The sequence below is a fragment of the Peromyscus californicus genome, unplaced genomic scaffold (assembly GCF_007827085.1).
Source record: "Peromyscus californicus insignis strain IS unplaced genomic scaffold, ASM782708v3 Scaffold_16__1_contigs__length_79575227, whole genome shotgun sequence".
Taxonomy (NCBI): Eukaryota; Metazoa; Chordata; class Mammalia; order Rodentia; family Cricetidae; genus Peromyscus; species Peromyscus californicus.
The window spans coordinates 10,678,016-10,698,402 of record NW_026294458.1 but is presented as its reverse complement, the minus strand read 5'-3'; the positions used below and the strand labels follow the sequence as shown (position 1 = coordinate 10,698,402).

Sequence of the window (20,387 nt, the reverse complement as noted above, 5' to 3'; positions counted from 1 at the left end):
CTTCTGGCTACGGTTTGGATATGAGTGTCATGTACTATTCACAGGCTGAGATACTAACTCCCCAGGTGATGTGGGGAGGTGGGGCCTTTGGGGACTATAAGTTCTTTATGAAAGGGCTTCAGAGAGCTCCGTTTACCTTTTGCCACGTGAGGTCAGAAGGAGACGGCACTGTCTGTGAGCCAGGAAACGAGCCTTCAGCAGGCAGAACTGGTCGGAGCCCTTGGACTCTGCAGTTTTGGAATGTGTAAAATAGGAATTTCTGTTGTTATTAGACACCCAAAGGATGGCATCTTGTACTGTAGCCCACCAGAGTAAGATGCTTCTGGATTCATTGCCTAAGGCTGCAGGGGATAAGGTCCTGCATGCTGAGTGGCTGAAACAATAGAACTGGTCCTCTCATGTCTCTGAAGCTGAAAGTCCAAAGGCAGGTTATCACCAGGCTCTTCCTAAGGATTCTAGAGGAGGACCTGACACAAGATGCCTTGGCATAGAGATGGAGGCCTTTTCTTGACGTCCCTCATCAACAGCGTCTGTTCAATTTTTCCATTTTCACAAGGACACCAATTTACTGGCTCAGGGTCCCATCCCTGGTCTCATTTAAGCTTAATTACCTCCTGATAACTCCTGTCTGGACATAGAGGCCCATAGGAGAACACAGCTCCAGCGTGTGAGTGAGGTGTAGTTTACTCGGTAGCAGGCACACGTGCAGTGGGCAGAGAGCAGAGAGGGCAGGAAGATACGCCCCCTGCTACTTTTTCTTTTTAAAGCTGCTTTGTTCTAGGACAGAAAGACCCAAGTTGAAGGCTCTTCAGAGCTTAGAAGGCATCAGAGCACCCCACTCCCTCTGAGACCCTGGTTTCCTGCTGTGTGAAGAGGTGCTTTTATGCCCTGAGGATGCATGCTCTCGTCCCAGTTCACTAGGCATTTAAAAGTGAACAAGAAATCTTTTTTGGAGAGGCTCAGCTTCTCAGGGGAGTTGAGGTCACTCTCCCTCAGGGAGATGAGTCCACCAGCCAGCTCCTGGGTTCTGGTCCACAAGTTTCTAGCAGGTGCTTCCTTGCAGTATGCTTCTACGGGACAAAGGCACAGCCACCAAGGCTGCCATCAGACCATTCTGGTAAGTGGCCTGCAGAGCCCAGAAAGCCTGGGAGGGTGGTGAGCAGGGACCAGCGGTGCAAGGACCCTCTTCTCAAAGCAGGGAGGAGAGCATTTCCCAGCTGGCACGGGCCCCAGGAGCAGTGGCCGTGGGAAGCAGAGTGCTGCCGGTCTTCAGCCATGGCCTGGACTTCAGTCCTGCTCATGCTGGTGGCCCACCTGGCAGGTAAGGCTTTCTTGGGGCCCAGAGCCTCCTGGCCCCTCCTCTTGCCTTGCTCTGCCCCGGTGATGGCCACGGTTCTGTCTTCTCAGGTTGTGGCCCTCAGCCCATGCTGCATCAGCCACCGTCTGCCTTTTCCTCGCTTGGAACCACCATCCGCCTCTCCTGTGCCCTGAGCAGCAACCATAACATCAACATTTACAGCATTTACTGGTACCAGCAGCATCCAGGCCACCCTCCCAGGTTCCTGCTGAGATATTTCTCACGCTCAGACAAGCACCAGGGTCCCAAGATACCCCCTCGCTTCTCCGGATCCAAAGACGTGGCCAGGAACCTGGGGTATCTGAGGATCTCTGAACTGCAGCCCGAGGACGAGGCTGTGTATTACTGGGCCATGGGGCTCCGGAGCCAGGAAAAGGAGAACTGGATGGAGAGGGAGAGAGGAGGAGAAAAGTAGTTTACAGATTCGGAATCCCAGGCTCTGGAGACATTCAGACCCTAAACTGAAGGTGCCGTTTGCTTTGCTCAGTTAGGCTGATATAGGGAGAAGGGGTAGAGCATTGGGGCTTCACAGAGCCAAGAAGATGGAGCCATTCAGCTTTTCCATGTCTTGCAATGTTGCTGTGAGCCCCACTGGAGGCTGGATTATAGAATTAAAGCTGTTTTTCTGAGTTTGGCTTGGCTGGTTTGTGATATCAGAACCAATGTCATAACTGGCCAGTCCCCAGAACCTGACTAGTCATTCTCAGATGGGCCAGGCACCATGAACAGCATACTCATTATGATCATGGGTCAGTGGATGACAGAAACACCTTGGAGGGGGACCTCCTTGCCAGGGACAGCGTCTTCTATTGTCACCCTCACAGTCACAGAGGAAAGTTTAGGAAACACCATCATTGGCCCTCTACTTTGGGGGAGAGCAGATGTCAAGTGACAGGCTTAGAGCAGGTTCTGCTCCTTGGTACTAGTGATGTTTTGGGATGGGGCTGCCTTGTCATGGAGCTGCCTTTGTGTTGTGGGTGTTGAGCAACTTCTCTGGCCTCTGCTACCAGATGCAGTACACAGCACATGCCCCCCACTGTCAGTGATGACAACCCCAGATGGATCCAGATATCAGTGAAGGTCCCCAGGGTGAGCTACATCTACCTTTGGTGCAGGGGAGTTATAGGCCAGCCGGCATTTTCTCAAAGGCCAGATTGTTACCAGCCTTGTCGGTGTGGACCATATGACTGTTGAAATACCCAGTTCTATCTTTGGAGCAAAGCAGCAGCCTCAGGCAATGGGTGAATGACCAACGCGGCTGCCAGCAAAGCTAATTGAGAGGAGCAGGCTGGGCAGGGCAGGATGTGGTCCTCATCAGCTCCTTCCTGGGTTTCAGCAATCCCTGCTTGGGGTGTCATTAGGGGCCTCCTCAGCTTTTGGGTTCCGAGTCATGGCCTGTGGAGCGACCTTGAAACATGAGGTGCATGGTCCACTGAAGCCACACTAGGCTTGTTGGCTGCAGAGGGATGGGAGAGTTCACAGAGTCCGGGCCACAGTGTGGTGCCTGGGACTTCAGGGAGGCAGTCTAGAATGTGCCCTAAGAGTGAGAGTCTGTATGTGAGGCGTCTGTGCCGTATGGACATGCTTTGCCTCAGGGAGGTGCCAGGCCAATGGTGTCCTTTGTGGCTTCAGACATGGTTGAGAACACCTGTTTACCACTGCTATATGATCCCAAGGGTCCCCTCCTGGGAAGTGCCTCCTGAGGCCCATGACTCTCCCGATCTGTGAAACAATGGCCTCAGCTTATGTCATGCTCTGGCACCCTCTGGCTTCCATGCCCGGCTTATGTCATGCTCTGGCACCCTCTGCTTCCATGCCTCAGATCACCAAGTTCTTTGCGTGTGGCCTTCACCCTGTGGAAAGGATTCTGGGAGCACGATTTTCAAGGACAGTTAGTGGTCTTCCGCTCTTGTTTCTCACCGTCTGAGGTTCCAGCTGTAACAAGGAATCCAGGCAGCAGGGGAGGCTTGGCCTCCTCCACCGTCTGGTTCCTCCTATCCCACCAGCTCCAAGGAAGATGACATCTTAGAGTTGGCTTGCCAGAGCAAAGACCTACCTGAGTCTGGCCTGAAGCCCAGTGCTTCCTTTATATGGAAAGGGAAATATTTGTATTTATTATTACTTTATTTATCATGTTTGTGTGTGTGGATGGATGCCCACGTGCCATGGCACATGAGAGACGGTCAGAGGACAACTTGAGGGGGTCGTTTCTCTTTCCCATCATGTGTGCCTGAGGGGTCAAATCTGGTCCTAAGACTTGGCAGCAAACGCCTTCACCTGCTGAGCTGAACCCTCTTGACGGCCTAACACTGACTAATTTACGTGAAATGCTTAACTAGCTTTGCCTGTCATGGGTGTGGCCTGTTCTTCCTTCATGTCGTGTAATTATCTACCTTTTATCTGAGTTGTGTCTCACCCAACCTCCACTGGGCTTCCTACTGCTCACTCTGCCTTAGCCTTGCCTTGTCCTCTGTCCTTACCATCCCTTTGTCCAGACCCGCCTTCACTTTACCTACTGACTGCTTCCTGTATTCTAAGGCACGAGGCAAGCCACATCCGCAGTCCCCAACTTCTAGTGGCTACATTCAAATAAAGTGACCATGTGCATTGGCATGGTCTGTAGTCCCCGCTACTTGGTAGCTTGAGGCAGGAGATCACTTCAGTCCAGGGGTTTTTAGCCTGGGACAAAGTGAGACTTCCCATCTCTGAAAAATAGTTTTAAAACAATAATAAAAAAGTAAGAAGAAACAGGAAAAATGGTTTCTAAGATGTATTTTATTTAACACAACATGTCCCAAATATAATCATTTTAATGAGCAACCAATATCACAGGCACGTATGAGCATTGTTTTTTCTTTGGTACTTAATCTTTGAAATCCAATATATATTTTACAGTTGTGGTTTATCTCAGCTCAGACCCCCAGCAACTGCATATGGTGTATGAAAAGAGCACAGATTGGAGGGACAGAATTCAGGTTCCTCATCATCCAGCCCTTGGAGGCTGGTCAGAGCTTGTGCTGAAAGTCCCTTCCAGCTGCGCAGTCCATTTCTGCCCTGTTCAGCTAACTGCCACTGATCAGGTGCCTGGTACGCTTGGGCGCCTCCAAACCTTCGCTTAACCTGTTTGCACTGGGAGGATTTCCTGTCCCTGGACTGTGTCCTCCCTCTGCAGGGATGCAAGGCTCCCCAGCGATCTCACCTCCCCCTCCTTGGACAACCATTTCCTGGCCGCTCTGCAGTTGTTACCTCCCTCCAGTGGGCAGACAGCCTGTTTTCCTAGTTACAGTTAGCACCTGCCTCACAGCTCTGGCTTTATTTAGCAAGACTCTTACACTAGTCTGCAAATTCCCAGCTGGCTGGAGTCTCTGTGTGTGTGTGATAGACACTCTAGGTGGGAAGACAGGCGGGAATGAGTAATGAATACACGAGTGAGGGAATTCTTGGCTACTCTCATTAGGATCTCATTGGGACCCCACAGTGGCTGGGGTCACTGTGATTCCCTGAGACTGGGGAGAAGCAGCCCAGATTCACATTCACACTCTTTCACTGTCTATACGTCTGTCTCTCTGTTGTTGTTTCTGTCTGTCACATTACTATCCTCTGATATCTGACAAATGAAACAAGTGACTGAATGCTGTAACCAAGAGGGGCCTGGAAAAGGAAGCTTAAAGGAGGTGAATGTGCAGAAGGAATGCAGGGAACCTTCTGAGCCTGAGCCAGAGAGTGGGTGGGGAGGGCGGGTTCCCAGAGTGTCAGGACACACTACCCAGTACTGCAAAGACTTTAGGATCTCTGCTTCAGGATCAAGAGGACTCCTGACTCCTGGCTGTGGGGTTCTGAAATGTGAGCTATGCACACATCTTCCAAATTCAACAGGAAACAGAACTAAATGAATGGACATGTTGCCAGTGACTCAAACATGAGACCCTGGGGGAAGGGATTCGAGGAGCTCCTGGGGGTCTTACAGGGTGGCACTTAGAAAAGGGTCCAGAAGGGCAGTGCAGTTGTGGTGTCTGGGTTGGTAATTGAGCTAGGAGAGGGGCCTGTGTGGAGGAAGAGCGTGGAATCAGCACACAGGTCACCAGGACATGGGCCCTTCCATCCTAAGAGGCATCTTGGTGACGGACGCTCACTGTCCAACCCGCTTGTTCCTTTTACTGCTCTTCTTTCACGGGTTAACTAAAAAACGCTACAGAGAACCATCCAGGGCCAGGAAGACAGCCTACCGGCTAAAGCAGTTTTTATACAAGCATGGGGACCTGAGTTTGGTCCCTGGAACATAGGTAAAAGCTGGGCACAGCAGCTCACACCTGTGACCCAGTGCTCCTACGGGAGCTGGAAGGTCCAGGCAAGAGAATCCTAAGACGTTCTCAGGCCAGCCAGCCTGGGATCTGAAGCAGCTAGCAAGAAAGAGATGAAAAACCAACATCTGAGGTTGACCTCTGACCTCCACGTGCATGCAGTGGCACGTGCACACCCACACTCACACACACAAATGGGCTTGTGAGTACACACATAGGTGCACACACATAATGCATGTGCATCATAAAAACACAAAGGAAAAAAAAAAAAGAACTTCCTCCAAACTGAGAGCATGGCGGTACACTGCTGCACCCCAGCCCGCTGGAGAACGAGGCAGGAATCCAAGGCCAACCTGAGATACCTAGTGTGTGACCCCGTTTCAAAGAAAACACCCAGACCTGTACGACAAACTCTCCTTAGCCACTTTGAGTGACCATTTGGATAGTCGAGGCAGGCTAAAGCATCCTCCTGCTCATGCGTCAACCATCGTTACAAAGAGCAGTGAGTACAGAAACTGAAGAACTGAAGACATGGTTGCTCCACAGTCTGGCTGAAGGGAAGGTTTTTATTAGAGATCTGAGGGAGTACAGACAGGCATCTGGAAGGGTCCAGAGCAGAGGGGAAGGTGGTAGACTGAGAATGGCCAGCGTACTGGGTAATGGCGGGTGGCGGGGAGAGGGCAAAGGAGCCCAAGAGTGAGGGGCAGGAGAGGAAGACAAGAGAGAGAGTGGCAGAGATGACTGACTACAAGGGGTTGAGAAGCTGGGGAGGGAAGCCCACGAGCGAGCCAGGGAGCGAGCAGGAGACATTTGGGGTGGGGGTGGGGTGAGAGCTGAGGGGAGCCACCTGTACTTAGGGCAGCTGACTCTGGGGTGCTTGTTAGCACACCATAGCGCATGCTCACCTCCAGGCTCGCTCAGCCTCTGAGTTTCTTTTGGACCTGACAATGATAAGGAAATGCTTGGGTCGTTTTCCTCTCCTTAGCAACAGACTCAGGAGAAAAGCAAAAGTGGGTATGTTTTATGATTTTCTTTAAGAGATATAATTGAAAGACCCCTGCATTGATTACACATTAGTAAAAACAAAGCCACACAGAATCCATGAACAAATAAAGTGGGAAAGGCTGATGTGCCAGTGCCCACAGTCTATGACACTGGACGGCTCTGGCGAGACTGAGAAGTTTGGCATCCTCTGCTGGTCACCCCACTCCCACCCCGCCCGGAGCAGATCCAGGCAGCATGTTGAGAATGAAGATGTTCCCAGGGTAGAATTCTTTCAGGTAAGAATGAATTTTCCCTAAGGAATTTTCTGAAGGGGAATAGAAATGCCCTGAGCATCAGAGTCCCTGAGGACAGGGACCAGCAAAGCATGGGCATCTGTTTAGAAATATGAAAATAAATATCTCTAATTGCCTTAATCAAAAGTCGCCTTGTATCATATTTTTCGCAAATATGATTATATACAGATAAGCATGTCCATGCCTTATGAGACTTCACAGGTGCCAGAGGAAGCATAGTGTAGCTCCAGAAACGTCTATAGTAGTTGCTAGATTTCAGAACATGGCGACACCATCGCTAACACTAGGGAAAGTTCCAGTAATTCACATGGGCTTGTCCTAAACCCAAGCCTTCTGATGCCTACACCCACTAGTCAAAGACCTGCAGGAGACGCACTCACACATACACACATACATGCGTAAGTACACATCCATGTATGTGTGTGTGCCAGAATATATATATATTGTGATGTGATTGGAAGTCCTCAGATCTCCATCCCTACCTCAACATACCCACATTGGCTAGACAGGGCTACCGCTTTTGTTTGTGTGTTTACATTATGATGGTGGAAAGCCACACACATTGTGGAAACTTGAGGCAGGTAAGGCCGAAAGCTCTGGGCCATGCCTTAAGCAAACAAAGAACTCTGACATGCACAGTAGTATCCTGACCCAGATGACCCTGAAACCGGACCCCAAGATGACCACTGCTGACATACGGCCCAGAGCCAACCAGGAAACATCACGGCAGCTGGAGCAGAGCCCGCCAAAAAGTACACACATAAGTACCTCAGTTTATTTATTAATACTTTGTTTAATAAATGAGATTGTTTACAACCTCCCAGAGCCTGTGCCGTTGGTTCTGTGTCTACTCACCCCCTGGCCCGGGATCAGAGACAGTGGGACCTGTAGAGTCCTCAGGTAGGAGAGATCTCCATGTAGGGGACACTTTCTGAGAGACAGTTTTACTGATCTTACCACTGGATCAAACTCCCCAGAGGGGCCAGCTGGTGATGAAGTTCCACACTTGCATGACCCCAGAGGTCTTTGGGAGTCAACTGCCTACCCTAGGGGATTTCCCCCTCTTACGATGCCAGGAACTGAACCATGGTGGGAAGTGACCCTGGCAGGGTGTCTGCGTGTCCTGTCACAGGAGGAAGTGTCGCCAGAGTTCCTAGGCTCATGGATTAGGCTACCCCAGCCAGACCTGTAGGCCTTCTGACAGCAAGTGGTCACATGACTTTAGTAATACGATAGTTCTGGGGCAAGCATGAACTTCCCTGCCTGTGAAGGAAATTGCCCCATCCTCAGGGATATGGGGTAAGAACCATTCTAGTGCCTCTCAAAGTGCTGCCATGGTACCCTGGCTAGGACTGTGGGCAAAATCTGAGTTCTTAGAAGCTGAAGACTTTAAGAGAGGCTGCCTCCCTCAGTATCTTCCTAAGACTCCTAGGGCCTCAGATCCCAGTGTGACCTAGCTAGCCTTGCCACATCCTTTAGGGTAGGAGGCAAGGCAGGAGGGAGGCTGAAAAATGAACTCTGTTATTAAGTCCATGTTGCAGTTCACTGTGCAACATGGCTTCCTTCTTGAGGTCTCCTCCTTGGTCTCCAGGCCACTCCTCACAAGCTAAGGAAAGACACCTGGCAACATCAGAATTAAAGAGCATGTTCAAGAGAACACATTTGCTCCACAGCAGGCACCGTGGACTAGCTGCTCTCCACGTGAGTTTTCCAGGTCACTGCCCCACTAGAGTTCATGTTGGCCGGGTAAACTTCCAGTCCCAACTCTGCCCTACAAAGTCAAGAACCCTGGGTAAGTGGCTAAATAGTCTGTTCCAGCAAGCCTTCCTGGAGGCTCCAGGGCACACTGGAGTTAGTCAATCAAGGCTACGGAGAAACTTAACAGATGGGCAACATGTTGGGAGACGATATGTGGAACACCAACATCCGACACCGGAGTGATATCTAAAATTTGAATGCTATTCTTGCAAATGAATGTAAAAAACACACGAAACCCAGTGGAAGTGAGCAAACAGTAAAGGAGCAGTTCATAGCAGGGAAAGCCCAGTGCCCAATAGGTACAGAAGGAGGCCTCAGATCTCAGGAGCTGGCTAGGGATGTAGCGTAGTTCGGAGAGTGCTCACCTGGCATTCACGATGCTCAGCGTTCCACAAGCCAGGCATGCAGTGCACATCTTTAATCCTAGAACTTAGGAAGATCAGAAGTTTGAAGCCAGCCTGGGTTACATGAGGCACTATCTCAACAGCAAAACAACAACAACAACAACAACACAGAACTCAGGATTAACACAGAAATGCAAGAGTGCATGGTATATGTGTATTTGTCTCTGTGTGTGTGTGTTTGTGTTTGTTACTGGGAATTGAATTTAGGGTCACATACATACTAGGCAAACATTCTACTATTGAGCTATATCCCAGTATTTCTTAGGCTTTTTTATTTTGAGGCTGAGTCCTGCTTAGATGCCACATCCAAACTGATAGACAAATATTATAGCCAAGCACTAGAGAAAACAGATGGATGCGCAAGGCAACAGCATTGTTTGAAAGCTGTGGATAGGCCATTCTGGAAGGGTTTTGTGAAATTTACACACGTGTGTCTGGGATCTACTAATTCCACTCCTGACAGAGCTCAAAGGAATCTTCACATGGGTCCACAGGGGCCAAAGATGTTCCTCACAGCAGTGTTTGTGGTATGAGAGGGTTGAAAGCAAACTTTCCATCATCGGGACTGGAAAAAGAGAGGGAATACTTAACTTGGAATATCTGGCAGCTGTTGAATGCAATATGCTGTGGGATGGTCTGTATGTCAAATGTGTTGCTGATTGGTCAATAAATAAATCACTGATTGGCCCGTGGCCAGGCAGGAAGTATAGGCGGGACAAGGAGGAGAATAGAACTGGGAAGTGGAAGGCTGAGTCAGGGAGACACTGCCAGCCGCCATGATGACAAGCCCCATATGAAGATGCCGGTAAGCCACGAGCCAAGTGGCAAGGTATAGATTAATGGAGATGGATTAATTTAAGCTGTAAGAACAGTTAGCAAGAAGCCTGCCATGGTCATACAGTTTGTAACCAATATAAGTCTCTGTGTTTACTTGGTCGGGTTTGAACGGCTGTGGGACTGGCAGGTGAGAGAGATTTGTCCTGACTGTGGGCCAGGCAGGAAAACTCTAGCTACAGCAATAAGCTGTGTTTTCCCATAATAATGTGTCCGGACCTTAAAAACACTACAGAGTGGGCTAGGCATGGTGCTGCACACCTATTATCCAAGCACTCAAGTGACTGAGTCAGGAGGATCCTGAGTTGGGTGCAGCCTTGGCTGCACAGCAAGATCCCATCAAAAAACAAGAACAACACAAAGTATCACACCACTGACCATCCAACCCAAATGGCAAAACAACACATTTGTGAAAGGGAGTCGAAGAATTAGAACCCATTCCGACGTCACTTATGCCGTGTTCCTGTGCACACAGCATTGCCTAGTGTACGTGCGTGTGTACATGTCCTGGTTTGCTGCGTGCGTGCGGAGGTCAGAGGTCAATGCTGAGCGTCTTCCTCAGTCTCTCGGTGCCTTACCTTTTAAGAAAGGGTCTCTCTTTGTTAACCAAAAATTATTATTATTAGTGTCTGTGCATGCATACATGCAGGGTGGTGGTGATGACTGACACCACCGTGCTCATGTGTGGGGGTCAGAAGATAACTTTGTGCAGCTGGTTTCTCCCCCCACCTTTATATGGGTTCTGGGGCTCGAACTCAGGTGGCCAGGCTTATGCAACAAGTGCTTTACGATCTGAGCCGTCTCACTGAGCTGAGGGTCTCTCACCCACACTTACTGATTAGCTGGCCACTCTCTCTGTACCCCTGACCCCAGCTAGGGTTAAAGACATATGTGACCACGCTAGCTTTTTACATGGGTGCTGGGGATTCAAACTCAGGCCATCATAATTTCGAGGTAGGCATTTCACTCACGGCATGATCTTCCCAGCCCGGCATTGTGTGTTTCATGGACAGGGATGAGTTTTTGACATGTGGGGCTGGGGTTTGTGGTGTGGAGAAGAATATGGACAGGGGAGGAATGAAACAGAGCACCAGGAGAGCCTTGCATGACCCAGTGATGAAGGGACAGTCATCGGCCACAAAAACCCAAGTGGGAATCTGGAACACTAAGTCCCAGTGATCACGTGATTTGAAAATATTTGGCCATGGAAGGCTTAGCAAGGTTTTGCAGACACATTTTTTCTCTTCTAGAAGTATCTGTCTGGCCTCCTCTCAAGGCTCACCATCCTCACTCAGGCTGTGCCACGGGCTGGCCTTGTCGTAACATCCATAGCTCACAGCAGAACCAATCTGCACAGTTCTTTGACTTGCCCAGCCCCAGGGCAAGCGTCTGCAGAGTCCGGAGTGTGTGTGTGGGGCTTGGGCACAAGGCCAGGCTATGAGACCACTGTGAAGGCCAGTCTTGTTTCTTCTTCAGGCTGTAAACTCCTTCAGTCTTTGTGACATCTCATTCCACCCACTGCTCCCAGGAACGGTAGGTAAACTGAGTCAGGAAACATTCCAAGTGGAAGGAAACAGCATTTATTGAGCATCTACAGCATGCTAGGCTAAGGTCTTGACCTCAATACTAAAGTCTTGACCTCCATTCATCCCGATGACCACTTGTGAAAAGAGGTGAAATTACTGTACAGATGTGGAAATAGGCAGCGATATCCAAGAAGAACAGGGTCATTCCCTCATATTCATTCCTTAAAAAACAAAACAAAACAACAACAACAACAACAACAAAAACTTCTCAGTTTCTCAGCCTGTAAAATTGAAGAGAGGTCTCGGGGCTCTGAAAATGGTTTTGTTTTGAGTTTGGGTCAGGTGTGCAGAAAGCTGGGGCTTGAATTGGAAATCTTTTCTGTCCGCCAGTAGGTGGAGCGATTCTTCATCCTGTAGAGAACTCTAGGGTCTGGGTCTCCCTAGAGTAAAGCCATCTGCAGGACGTTCTTGGTATTGCAGGAACTGAAGCCCTGGAAACCCATCTGTAGGAACAGAAGCCCAGAAGGCACAGATGGGAACCCAGGATGTCTAGGCAGTCAGAGGATGGTGTCCCACCAGCAAGTGTGCGAGACCAGAGGCGGGCAGCGGGGCTATAGGTGGTTGTCTTCACCCTGATCGCCTCCGCTTGGGGAGACATCCTCGTAGACATCGTCGTCGGGGGCCAGAGCCTCGATGTCGTGTGTGATGTCGGCCAGCAGCTGGTGGAAGGTCTGCGCCTCGGGCCGCTGGGCTGCCCCGTCGTAGCTGCGCACTGCAGAGGCAGACGTGGAGCTCATGCTGCGCTTGATGCGGCCGAAGCTGTCGGTGAGGATGCCACCCTCACCAGGAAACTCTCGAAGAAGCCGATGTCCTGGTCCGGAATAAAGGGCCGCATCCCTACAGGACACAGGGCAAGGTGATTCCCTCATTCGGCCAGTCTGCAAAGGCGTGTACTCCTTCGCAGTGAACTCTCTGGAAGTCTGAGTTCAAATCCTGTCTCTGCCAGTGTGGCTTTACCCAAGATTTCTTTTCTTTTCTTTCTTTCTTTTTTTAACCTCACAGAACAGCAGATGACCCAAGGCTCCCCACATGTTTGTTAGCTTAGTATATTCTTAGGGTTATATTCCCACTTATTAGCTATACAACCTATATTAAATAGCTACTCAAACTTCACTTTCCTCACCTGTAAAAGTAGATCTTTTTACCTGTTTTGGTGCAAATGTAATAACAAGCTACTTCCCATGCTGAGCCCCATTAAAAGTTAGTTTTGCCTCTGTCCCCTTTTAGCTCTTTGACTTTCTTCCTTTACTTTGCTACTCTGAGTCTCAGTTTCTTTGCATGCAAATGGGCACAAAATAACTGTATTTACTTCCCAGAGGTGGGGACAGTCTATGAGATCATGTTTGGCTTGTGATAACTGCCAAACATGTGCTTGTGTGCTGCTGGCGTTATTCCTCTGGTGCTTATTAACCCTAACTAACACACTAGCTGTGTGACTCTCGACAAGTTCCTTTGCCTCTCTGAGGCTGAGCCCCCCCCTCCCCCAGGCTGTGTGTGTAGGGGTGGGTCACAACCTGACCCAGCTTTGCTACCCGAGGGCTTTGTTCATGTCAGCTGTTTCCTGGCAATTCCTTTTCCTTCTCCATACTCTTGCCTTCCTTCTCTGTTCAGGGTCTCAAGGTCTTGGCCTTAGGGGCTGGAAGAACAAAGCGCTCCCAGGTGGTGCCCGACTAGGGATGCCAGGAGCCAAGGGGAGCCGGGGCTTACCAATGAGAAGGAACTTGCGACGGTCCCCATAGAGTTTCTGCAGGCCTGCACAGAAGTCCTGGATAGGCAGCCCCAGGCGATAGTCCCGTAGCAGTATTGCGAACTGCTGGATCTCAGAAGGACCCAGCTTACTCCGCAGCTGTGAGAACAAGGAATGTGTTGTGGAATGATCTTTTTGTGCACTGTGAAGATGTGTCACTCTGACTGGTTTAATAAAAAGCTGAACTGGCCAATAATAGCCAGGCAGGATTTCCAGGCAGAGAGGATGCTGGGAAGAAGAAGGTGGAGATACTAGGAGATGCAGAGCAAGCAGGATGGGCAGTATGGAGATGAGGTAATAAAGCCAGGAGGCAGAAAGTAAATTAATAGAAGTGGGTTAACTTAAGTTATAAGAGCTAGTTAGAAACAAGCCTAAGCTATAGGCCGAGCTTTCACAATTAATAATAAGTCTCTGTGTTGTTTTTTGGGAACTGGCAGCCCAAAGAAAAATCTGTCTACAGGGACGTTCTTGGAGACCAGTCCCAGAGTGCAATAAAACTCACTTCCTGCTAAAAATGCTGGGGTTCTCTCCGACACTCTGCCTGGCCTAGTCTGCCTCCCAAACCTTCCATTGCCCACTGGGGGAATATCTGGTCCTCTGCATCTAGGAATGGGATGTGGGTCCAGCTTCCTAAGCCCAATCCTTTGGTGACCACCTCTGTGGTGTCAGGAGGTCACTCCCTCTCTGATCCTTGCCTTCCTCCTCTGCCCCTGTGGTGAGAAGGGATCTCCCACCTCCTTGGGGTTGTTGAAAAGATAAAAGACAAGATGTCCAAAAAGGCTTGGGACATTCAGTGCTGGCTGATGTCAGCCAAGGCTTTTCTAAGGTGGCCTCTCCCCATCGCATCTCCCTCCCTGGCCTCTGAGCTGTCACATAAGATTCCTGCAATGCACTGTGCTTGCTGCGGAGCACTGCCACCCCACTCACTGTGACCATGTAATCCTGTAGCTGCTTGAAGGCCCAGCTGCTGTGGTCAATACTGCTGCAGTGGGAGCCATGGAAAGACGGGGTGGATGCACCACTGTAACATGCTTCAAATGTGTCCTGGGAGCCATTGCTGTAGAGACAAGAGGACAAGACCCTCATCAACCTGTGTTCTTTTCCTTAAAGTTGGTTGGTCCTATGTACCAGTGCTCAAAGCCCCATCCTAGGCCTCATCTTTCCCTCCAAGACTCTTCATGAGGCCCAGCAACCTTTCAAGCCTTCTCCTGCTCTCAGAACTCAGATCACACTGCCTTCCTTACCTCATCCTGGGCCTTTGCTCATGATGTTCCCTGGAATCCTCTCTCCTCCTCACTTTCTCTCTCATATCTGGTGTTACAGTCACAGGGTCCCTACCTGCTTGTTCTGAGTCCTTGCTGTTCCTGCGTGGCTGTATTCATTCTCTGTGTGGATGCCCTGTCCCTTTTATCCCTAGCTCAACTATCATCAGTTTTGGGAAGCCCTTCTGGTTCCTAAATAAGGTCTCCTTCTGACTCCCATAGACCAGGAAGCTTCTCTTCAGTGTGGTATCATCAATGCTGGCTGAATCTTGTGCTAAATTGTGTGGCTCTTGCTTTCTCCTTTCGTCCTTTCTGTAAACCAGGCTGCCGGGCTCATCGTGGAGGGTTCTTTTTTTTGTTCTGTTTTGTTTTGTTTTGTTTTTTTGTTTTTCGAGACAGGGTTTCTCTGTGTAGCTTTGCGCCTTTCCTGGAACTCACTTTGTAGACCAGGCTGGCCTCGAACTCACAGAGATCTGCCTGCCTCTGCCTCCCGAGTGCTGGGATTAAAGGCGTGCGCCACCACCGCCCAGCCTGTTTTGTTTTTGACAGGGTCTCACATATCCTAGACTGGCCTTAGACTCTCTATGTAGCTAAAATTAGCCTTGAACTTTTGATCCTCCTGCCTCTACATCCCAAATGCTGGGATTACAGGCATGAACTACCAAACCTGGATTATGCGATGATGGGGATTGGAACCAGGGCTTCTGATGTGCTAGGCAAACACTCTCAACTCAGGTGCACCCCCAGTCCCATGAAGGAAGTTCTCTTTATTAACTGCTTTTAAAATAAGATGTCTAGCCTGGGCTCCCACCTCGCTTGGTTTTTAACTTGTTTCAGAATCACTTTCTATTATTATATACAGGACAGCACAGCTTCCTGGACAAGCCTGTGTACTCCTTCTGCTTGTTGCTTGAGCCATGGTCTCATGTTGCCCAGGCTAGCCTCAAACTCACTATGTAACTGAAGCGGGCTTTGAACTTCAGATCCTTTGGCTTTCACCTCCCAAGTGCTGGGTCTAGAGACTTGGCAAGGGTGCAGACTCCTGAGTTCACATCCCAGCTTACTTGTGCTCGTAGCTCATTGATCCCTGCAATGCTAAACGCTGTTTCCCTAGTCCTCAGCTTTTCCATCTGTAAAATGGGAGGCTGAAGACTGGTGTCATTGTGAAAATGACAGGAACTAACATTTGTCAAGCACTTCAGGTCATAGAGCCTTTGAAATAGATAACTAGCCACATAGGTCCCGACAAAAGTCAATGGCGTGCTTTACGGCACACAGCAAGCTCAACAAATGTGTCCTTCGTGTGATTTTGCTCTCCTCAGCCAAGTCAGGTTGGCTATGGACTGGTCTATGTGCACACAGGCTTAGGGAGGCAAATGTAGTGCCAATGTTAACGATAGTGTAGATAAGGCACACTACTTGCCAACACCAGCGTCCTTAATAACAGGACCTATTACTACAGGTCTGCTCAGGACTTTATTGAATTTAAACTAAAAATCCTATATCTTGTGAAACGCCTCTATCTTGAGCAAACTGGGATAGGCAATGTTCTTAACAGAATTCTCTAAATTTTTTTTTGAGGCAGGTTTCATGTATCCCACGTTGGTCTGGAACTCACTATGTAGCCAAGGGTAACCTTGAACTTCTGATTCTCTTGCTTCTACCTTCCCAGTGCAGAGGTTACAGGTGTGCATCATTTTATGTAGTGTGAGGGATCGAACCAGGGCTTTGTGCATAGCTAGGAAAAGTAGGCTCTACCACCTGAGCTACAGCCCCAGCACCCAGAAAGCTGTTGTAGCCTACATTCTCCAGCCTGGCTTGCAGCTAGTTCTGACCAAGTGGCCGAATTCTGACTACTAACGTGTAAGCTAGATAGGACGTGTGTGTGTGTGTGTGTGTGTGTGTGTGTGTGTGTGTGTGTGTGTGTGTGTGTGTGTGGCTGGGGATGAACCCAGGGTCTTTTGCATGCTAAGCATGCATGGCAATGCTGAAGTACTCCCTGGCCTTCACCCTCCCTATAGAGGCTCCTGGTGTGCTGCTGCATGGCTGCAGCCACAGCTTAGACCATGAGGTTACTCTGAGGATGGTGAAGAGGAAGCTGTGACCGGAAGAGAAGCTCAGGGGCCCAGAGGACCAGGAAGCCCCGAACTCTTGTTATACTTTATGTGAAAAGACAAGAAAACCAATCTTGTCTTTTTAAACCCACCCTCCTCAGGGTTTTCTGTTATACAGAGCCAAGACTAAAGTCAACCAATATTGTTTGCAGCATTAGCTGTAACTTTGGACTCTGCAGGCCACTAAACCTAGGAGACCTGAAGATCTCTGCGGACCCGGGTCTGAGTTCTGGCATTTCTAGGTCTCTCGGGGTTTATCCTGGAGCTCTGCTTACATCCCACCCTCAACGAAAATCAGGGTTGGGTCCCTTTCCGCCACGCACTCTAGAGGAGTGGCCCTGTTTTCAGTCACCCTGAATTCTCAGAGACCAGTTCCTCATTACCGGTTCTCAAAACACTGTCTGTGGTTAGACATTTATCTGTGTGACTATTCCATGCAACTTGCAGGAAAGTGTGGCTGTGCCTCAGTTTACCCACCATCAGTATATCTTGCAGATTACAACTGGGCCCGACACAGTCAGTGCTCAGCAAATATATGTTGAATGAATGAATGAATTGTCATCTACCAGATGAGTGCTCTCATTCATTCACCCAGCATCCTGGTGGGATCTGATGAGATACCCCAGCTTCCCAGTGGGCACAGCTCCTGCGGGTAGGAGGGCCTTCAGAAGGCCTGTGCCCCAGGTGCCGGAGCTGTGCAAGCAGAGACCACCCCGTAGCAGGCTGTGGAGGGGTAATTCACTCAGTGACCTAGCACACAGAGGCAGGCTGTTGCAGGTAGAAGCTGTGGAACCAGACAGATTAGGTTTGGCTTCTGACTCTTGACTTATCGACTGTATGACCTGTGACAATTTATTAACTACTCTGAGACTCAACTTTTTTGTTGTTGTTGTTGTTTTAAATTGTAAAACTGGATCCACGGGGCCTCAGAAAGGCTCCTCGTCCTTTTCCTTTTCCTTTCGAGACAGGGTCTCACTATGCAGTCCTAGCTAGCCTGGAACCCATGATGTCTTGAACGCACAGAGATCTTCCTGCCTCTGCCTCCCAAGTGCTGAGATTAATGACGTGTACCACCACTATGCCTAGATCTTTTCCTTTTTTAAGACAAGGCTTTTCCATTGTAGCTCAGGCTGACCTTAAACTGCTCCTCCTGCCTCAGCTTCCCAAGAGCTGAGGACTATTGGCATATGCCCTCGTGTCTAGCTCTGAGAGGTTTTAAATTTTTTTTAATTACACAAAATTATTTATTTCGTGTATATGTGCTTGGGCTTGAGCCTGAGTATGCCAGGGTGCCATGTGGAGGTGGGAGGACAGCTTTTGGGACTCAGTTTCTCCTTCCAGCCTGTGCCTGAGTCCTGAGGATCGAACTCAGGTTATCAAACTTAGCCGCAGGCACCCTTCCCCCACTGAGCCTTCTCACCAGCCCAGGCTCTGAGCATTTTTCACTTATCCGAAGACTACCTGTCTATCATCTGTGGTGTGCCCAGTCCTGTGCTAGGTGAATGAGACAAGTAAGTTGCATGAAGAGTCAAGAAGACTTGGCAGGCCTGGAGAGATGGCTTAGTGGTTAAGAGCACTGACTGCTCTTCCAGAGGACCCAGGTTCAATTCCCAGCACACACATGGCAATTCACAACTTTCTGTAGCTCTAGTTCCAGGGGACCTGACACTCATGGCAAAACACCAATGCACATAAAATAAAAGTAGAAAACCGTAGAAGAAGAAGAAGAAGAAGAAGAAGAAGAAGAAGAAGAAGAAGAAGAAGAAGAAGAGGAGGAGGAGGAGGAGGAGGAGGAGGAGGAGGAGGAGGAGGAGGAGGAGAGTGGGAAGAGAAGGGAGAGGAAAGGAGAGGAGAGGGGAGGGGAGGGGAGGGAAGAATAAGAGAAGGAAGAGAGGGGAGAGCAAAGGAGGAGAGACAGGGAGACTCTGGAGTCATAGAGGTGAGGATGGACTATGAAGAGAACTGAGAACAAAATGTCAGTGAACTCTGATGCCTTAGAGACAGAAATGGGGAGGCAGCTGTGCAAACGAATACTGCCCTCCATCTTCTCTGTTGAGTAGGAGGTATCTGTAGAGACCAGGTCATGTGATGGGGTTTTGAGGCGGAAACAGTTGCTTGTGGGGAGTGCATGAAGGAGTTGACTGGGGACACAGAGAAGGACTGCCAAGCACAGATTGTTTTCTTCTGCACTGACAGCTGTCATCAGTCAGGGGACCAGATGGAAGGATGAGGTAAGACTCTCCCAGCACAGAAACCACACCCTATTAATGAAGCAGGTACCTCTAGGTACCAAAAGAATTATTCTTCTGAACCAGCAGAGAGCCATTGGTGCTGATGGAGTGATTTGTTCATGGGAACATGAAAAGAAACTCAGATGCTTTCCCCAGTGACAGCCAGGGCAAGCCTCTTTATAATGTGGCTCTGGGGAAAGAGAGGAAAAATGGAGATCCATAGATCAGATGTCTAAACATTTGAGCATTATAAACTGAGATGCTCTCACTGGCGGCCTGTATTCCCAGCTGGTGTCCTACTATCCACAGGATCCTACCTTTCCAGGATCACCTCACAACCCAGGGCTCCAGGAGTTTAGCGCTCTCCTCTCTCTCTCTCTCTCTCTCTCTCTCTCTCTCTCTCTCTCTCTCTCTCTCACCAGCCTGGCCACCTGTGCCCCTAGGAGTATTCAGATCTGCTGGGACAAGATGGGGAGGGAGGCTAGATCTAGGCTAGGGCTCCTAGCTGCTGCCCTCTGAACCCAGGACAGGGATACAGCTAGCAAGCTCTTTATGAAACAAGGCAGAAGGGTACAAATGTGTCAGGTCACCACCTCAAGATCTCCAGGCAGGTCTAAGTGTGTTACCCTAAAAGAGAGAGGGGGAAAGCATAGTTATTTTGTGGAAATTAGACCACCTAGACACATGGTTCTGGAGACTTTAAAGATACTATAAACAAAAGCCGAGTGTCTGGAAACAAGCCCATTTCCTTCCCTCCTGAATTATTAAAAATAAAAAGGATACATCTATAAAATAGATGGTTACTCACAACAGAAAAGAAATACTGATGTGTGGTACACCACAGATGCATCCCCAAGCATCATCTGTGTGGAAGAAGACAGGCACAAACCACCACACTGCCCGACCCCACTCCAGGACATCTGGAGAAGGTGAGCCAAGGGAAGGCCAGTGGCTCCAGCCCAAGAGGGATATGTCAGCACAGGCTTCAAGCAGTGACCCCCAGGGGACACAGAGGAATTGGATTGGGCATGACAATGCTCGGTCCTAATTTTGTTGGTGTTTACCCAACTATGTATTTGTAAAGAGTCATCATATCAAACACTTTAAAAATTGGGTTTTAGGATGTTTGAAGGATGTCTGGATGAACTCACCCTCCAAAGCCATTAATCAGAACCTCCTTGATTCCTAGGCAAAGACCATGACTTTCTCCGTGATCCCTCCCACATTCACTAGTCCCGGGACCGTTCCTGCACGAGCTGCCTGTGTGAGAGAGTGGACTAGCCCACCCTAAATGTTCCTCTGGCTTTTCAGAAACTCCGTAGATCTTTGTAGACCTGAGACTGGCTCGGAAAGCTATCTTTTTAAACAAAGAAATAGATACCTTTTTTCAGTGTTAGTAACCAACCATGGTGTTTCTGATGTCTCTGCTCTGCCTGAGAGAAACTTTGAACAGAAGACGAGATAGCGGGTCTGACAGATTACAGAGTCCCTGTTG

General features: G+C 49.3%; 1 protein-coding gene across 1 annotated transcript; it reads left to right on the top strand.

The window, feature by feature from the left end:
• Nucleotides 1-1,275: 1,275 nt before the first annotated feature.
• Nucleotides 1,276-1,772, top strand: LOC128111485 (immunoglobulin omega chain-like). Its single transcript, XM_052739745.1, has 2 exons — nt 1,276-1,321; nt 1,408-1,772. Exons 1-2 carry the CDS (start codon nt 1,276-1,278, stop codon nt 1,770-1,772), a joined length of 411 nt encoding a protein of 136 aa, XP_052595705.1.
• Nucleotides 1,773-20,387: the final 18,615 nt, after the last annotated feature.

Excerpts from the sequence above, each read along its gene's own strand:
- LOC128111485 (XM_052739745.1), top strand. The coding sequence starts at position 1,276 with ATGGCCTGGACTTCAGTCCTGCTCATGCTGGTGGCCCACCTGGCAG. Across the intron at positions 1,322-1,407 it reads GCTGGTGGCCCACCTGGCAG|GTTGTGGCCCTCAGCCCATG; the intron begins GTAAGGCTTTCT and ends CTGTCTTCTCAG.